This window comes from Mytilus californianus, unplaced genomic scaffold (assembly GCF_021869535.1).
Source record: "Mytilus californianus isolate M0D057914Y unplaced genomic scaffold, xbMytCali1.0.p SCAF_1, whole genome shotgun sequence".
Taxonomy (NCBI): Eukaryota; Metazoa; Mollusca; class Bivalvia; order Mytilida; family Mytilidae; genus Mytilus; species Mytilus californianus.
This window is the reverse complement of record NW_026262581.1, coordinates 132,589,166-132,594,453: the sequence shown is the minus strand read 5'-3', so window position 1 is coordinate 132,594,453 and position 5,288 is coordinate 132,589,166. Positions and strand designations below refer to the sequence as shown.

General features: G+C 34.3%; 1 protein-coding gene across 1 annotated transcript in view; it reads left to right on the top strand.

Moving 5' to 3' along the window:
* The first annotated feature begins 45 nt into the window (after nucleotides 1-45).
* Nucleotides 46-5,288, top strand: part of LOC127734827 (YTH domain-containing protein 1-like) — a 36,283-nt gene continuing 31,040 nt past the window's right edge. Inside the window, exon 1 of the mRNA XM_052244862.1 lies at nucleotides 46-220. Within this exon, the coding sequence (XP_052100822.1) occupies nucleotides 193-220 (28 nt within the window). The 5' untranslated portion in view covers nucleotides 46-192. The remainder of the gene's footprint in view (nucleotides 221-5,288) is intronic.

Genomic DNA, 5,288 nt, shown 5'->3' with positions numbered 1-5,288 from the left:
ACCCATTCGGAAAGTTTCCTGTTTTTTCAAAGGTGTAAAATTTCATAGTTCCGAATAGGAAGTGGTTCGGCCATCTTGAAAATAGCCAAAAAAAGTTTACTAAATACTAATGTTTTAGAGTACTTGAACTTCTTTGAAACTAGGCATTTTAGTAGGAGATAAAAGGAATAAGATTTGCACTCTTTGGGCGTTATGAGTGCGGAGTCAACTGACTCTAAAGGTAAAAATTATTGCGTGCTTGCAATATAAAAATTATGCGCTAAAAGGACAAAGAATTTGAAAATTAGCTCACCCTGAAACCAAAGATAACCGTTTATTTTACATCCTATATTCAGTTCCCTCATAAAATCATGTCTGTTATACAGTGTATTGACTCTTCAATTCATCAATCGAAACCGTATCAAGAGATTTTCACGGCTTTGTCAGTTGTGCATATAACTTGTAAGCATTTGATTTATGATTTATCATTTAATACAATTTATTGGTTGTCTCTTTGCCTGTGGTATATCTTTCGCCTCATTTACAAGTATCTGATATAAATTTGCAAATTATTTTTCAAGCTTATTTAGCTACCTGCGGAACCGTAGCTCTTATTGTACTTTTTGAAGTTTCGGATGTAAATCTACAAATTATTTTTCTAGCTCAATCAGCAAGCTGGGGAACAGTAACTATTATTGTTCATGTTGTGATATTTTTTTTTTCAATTTGTCAACCATCTAGCTACAGATGATTCTTATGTTGATATTCACAAACACTGGTTTAGGTTACACTTATTTGAAATGGTTTATCACCAGTACGTACATGTAGCATGTCAATGTATATAGTCAGTTTTGTTAGATATTTTTCTGTGATATTAAGTACCTATTTATGTTAAAATATTCAATTCCTTGACACTATTATTTAATAATTTGCTTATCTTCATGTCTCTGTCTATTTCTATCTGCCATTAATTTTTGGTCTCGTACATGTACAAATGTAGTAGCGTGTTCACCTGGAGTACGGGAGGTCGTAGGTTCGAACCTTGGTCAGGTCAAACCAAAGACTTTTAAATTAGTATTTGCTGCTTCTCTGCTGAGCACGCGGCATTAAGGAGTAAGAGCAAAGACTGGTCAGCTTGGAGTCCGAATAATGTGTCAGGGTAAGGTGACATGTCTTCCTGCGGACTGTTACCTTGTGAACAAGCATTTTAATCTAAACTAGCTCAGCGTGTCAGTCTAGTATAAAGCAGGGTTAATATTTATATTACATTAACATATTCTCCTCCTAAAAATACATATTAATTTGCCGCTGGACATTAAGCAGCCATCCATCATCATTATTATCAGCCATTATATATCTCGTCATGACGTCACTTGAAATAAGAACAGATACCTCCAATAAGAAAACACGTACTGGTTTGTTTACTTTTTCTATTCAGGGATCTCCATGACCTGTTTTCAGTGTTCTCCCCAGGCCGATATGACGCTGCGGTGCCGCAGCGCCTTCATAATATTTTTGTAGATCCCGCAGCGTCTTAATTGGCCGCTGTCCCTTAATACTTGATCCCGCAGCGTGTTAATTTTCACATTTTCATTATAAATGTTGGTTAAAATTGTCAAGTTACTGATCACCGCTGATGGGTCGGTCAGTGTTACGCAATATAACTGATAATTAGTTTTACCTGATCCACGCTTATCTCAGCCTTATCGGACTATGTTATCAGGTAATAGCGTAAATGATCATCAAGAAGATAGATATTTTTTGAAGAAAATTAAAAATTTTAAAAACTTCAGTGCAGAAATTGAAGAAATAGATCGCAAATACATTGTATTTACGCATCGTGTGTGTGATCACTTGACCATTTATATCACGAATTTTTTCATTGGTCGAGAAGAAGAATCTATTTAACACTTTCCTTACCGGATTGAACTGGTCTATGCGTTTCTATGACATTATAAAATATTGCACGAGACCGTTACCGGCCCGAATTAATTTCCAGATAAGTGCGCGTTTTCGCTTATGTTTAGTATATGGGGGTGTAGGACAGTTGCAGCCGTCACAAGACAGGAAACGGAATGAAAACGGTTGAATAACATGTCAACCCATTTGTCAGTAACAAAATTTCAGAATATTAAAGTTGTTTAAGTACATTTTACCATGCGAGTAAAACGAAACAATAAGTTTTACGGACAAGCGCTCGCTAAAAAAAGTTTGAAATACTTAATTCTTAATTGTCCACGAGTTGTGCATATTATTGTTTTCCCTATTAATAAATCACTTCAGAAAAGATCATCCTTAATCAAGAGAACGATTACTTAAAGAGAAATCGAGATATTTTCTCATTATCTATCCATCATTTTATTGAATGTATCAGCGTTCAGCCATTTGTGTAATGTTGTCATAGCCTCGTTTTAATCCGGAAACTTCCGAGATATTTATAGACGAAAGGATCAATACACAAAAATGTGTACTCTGATCTGCACATGTAACGTTAAATGATTTAGCATGCTGACAACGAAATTTTAAAGTAACTGGAATACATGTAACTACAAGTCAAATAACAAGTCAACTTTTATGAACAGGTGAAACAATTACTTACTTTAATAAGAAAGGAGTCCCAGAAAACATGAAAAGTTGTTTTATGCAGATAACCACTGGTTGAAAGCAGACTGTTTTACTTGATAATTGATTATTCTCACAGTTTTAAAAGTTCAAATAAATTTCTCCAACAGTAATTTAAGTAAAAACTCCATGATTAGAATAAATTGTCAACACTAAATGTCTCAAACGCTCTAAACATCCAAAGAACTTTCCAACAAAGAAACAAACAGTTTAAAGAGTAACAAGTTAATAGCTAACAGTATTTTGCCATTGTGTGGTAGGCTGTAAAGCACTCTGGTAGGCACAAGTGTTTACCACATTCAAGACAGCCATACATTGTTTGCTTTCTCTTGTCCTGTTTACCAGCGGAAACCTTCATCCAACACACATGACACCATGACTTTTTCCCCACAATGTTTGGCATATGTCTCTCTATAAGACGTGATGGTACTGGGGCTGCAGATTGACGACCTCTAGTACCAATGCCACAGTACTCATCTATCAAACTACTGGCAATTTGACGTGAGAATTGGAGATATGTCATAGCAGGTGAGTTTCCAACGGTTTGATGGTTTGGACTCAATAAGAAAAGCCTGTATGCATTGTATTTCAAAATTTCCAGAAATTTAAAGAACACCCGTTTATACCACTTCTGGGTTTTTTGGTTAAAGCAGTAGTACTGAATATACTGGTCTGCTTTTGTAACAGTAAATTTGGTCCGGTAATAAAATTTGTCCGCCGGACTACTTTTCCTAGGTAATCAAGTCCGTGACCGTTATTTTACTAGGAAATTAAGTCCCTGGATAAATTTTCCTATGAAAATAAGTCCGTAGCTAGTAAAATATGTCTGGCACCTATTTTCCTAGGAAAATTTTTATATTTCTGTATTCTCCTTTTTTGTATGAAAAAAAGTCTCTTTAGAAGTTTATTTCTTAAGACATTACTTAAATTAATCAATATCAAAATCAAGAAAGGAACATTTGTGATTATGTACATCATAAAAGTCTGTGATACTAATTTTCCTAGGAAAAAAAGTCCGTTTAATTATTAAAAAACACCTATATTTTGATAAAATAGTGAGATATCAATGCACAACTGTTAAACAATTTAAAAACATATAAGTTACAAATTCCATTGTTTACATGTAAATTATTTCTTTCATTACAAAATTTCCTATAAAAATAAAGGACATGGACGTTTTTACCTAGGAATATTAATGGCCTGGACATGAATTCCTAGGAAAATTAGTCTGGGCAGATAAATTTTATTAAAAGATTAATGCACAACTGTTTAACAGCATTGAAACATAATTAAAAATTCCATTGTTCACATGTAAATGATTTCTCTCATTACAAATTGTCTTATCAAAATAATGAACATGGTTGTGTTTACTTAGCAATATTAATGGCCTGGACAGGATTTCCTAGGAAATTTAGTCTGGGCACATAAATTTTATTAAAAGATTAATGCACAACTGTTAAACAACATTAAAACATAAGAATTAAATATTCCATTGTTTACATGTAAATGATTTCTTTTATTACACATTTTCCTATTAAAATAAAGGACATGGACGTTTTTACCTAGGAATATTGATGACATGGACATAAATTCCTAGGAAAACGAGTCTGGGGACATAAATTACTGACATCGGACTAAATATACTAGTAAATTCTGTAACCATGGACTTTTTATACTAGTAATATTTGTCCACCCGGACAAATTTTACCAGGACTAATTTATCACTTACACTTTGTCAACACCTCCCATGTATTTAGTGTAGTCGACTATGATTTTTGGACATGGTATATCTGCTTTATCAAATTGCCCATCTATTTGAACCAAACGCTGTACTTCAAACCTGGAATGATCATGGATTGTTGAAATTGCAGTTACAATTTTTTTGTCTTTCCATAAGACTCCAGAGATCGACTTCCTTTGAAAAAACTTCATGTCCCCCCTATTATCAATACCAACAGGGTGTTTTAACATGAAATCAGCTGGTAAACCGCTTCTGTTTTTGCGGACTGTTCCACATGCTGCAGTTTGATAGTTATCAAACAGGTCTTGGAATAGTTTTGGTGAAGAAAAGAAATTGTCAACATGTACATGATATCCCTGCCCAACAATATCAGCCCCCTCTATACATTTTTTTACAACATGTTCACCCAATTGGCCTTGCGGTCTATCAGTTTTTCCTGTATAAACATCTGTATAGCAGATGTATCCTGTATTTGAATCCGCTAATGCCCATATCTTAATACCCCATTTAGTTGGTTTGGCTGGCATATATTGTTTGAATTTGACCCTTCCTTTGAAGGGGATCATGCATTCGTCTATTGAGACCTGGCGTGTAGGGACAAATTCTCTTTTCATTGATGTGTTAAACATATTCAAGATGTTTCTTATTTTATAAAGTACATCATATGATGGATGACCTGGTTGTTGTGCATTATGGTTGTCACTGAAATGAAGGTACCTCATGACTTGCATAAATCTATTCCTGGGCATTGTTTTACGGAATATTGGAGATTCCATGAAGGGATCAGTTGACCAGTATAGTTTGGTTTCTGGTTTAACATCAATTCCCATCAAAAAGCAAAGACCAATAAAAGCTTTAATTTCTGGCAAACTAGGTTTTGACCAGGCAAATTTATTACTGTCTGGGTTTTCAGCAATTTGTTGGATGGCATAACTTTCAGTTTCAT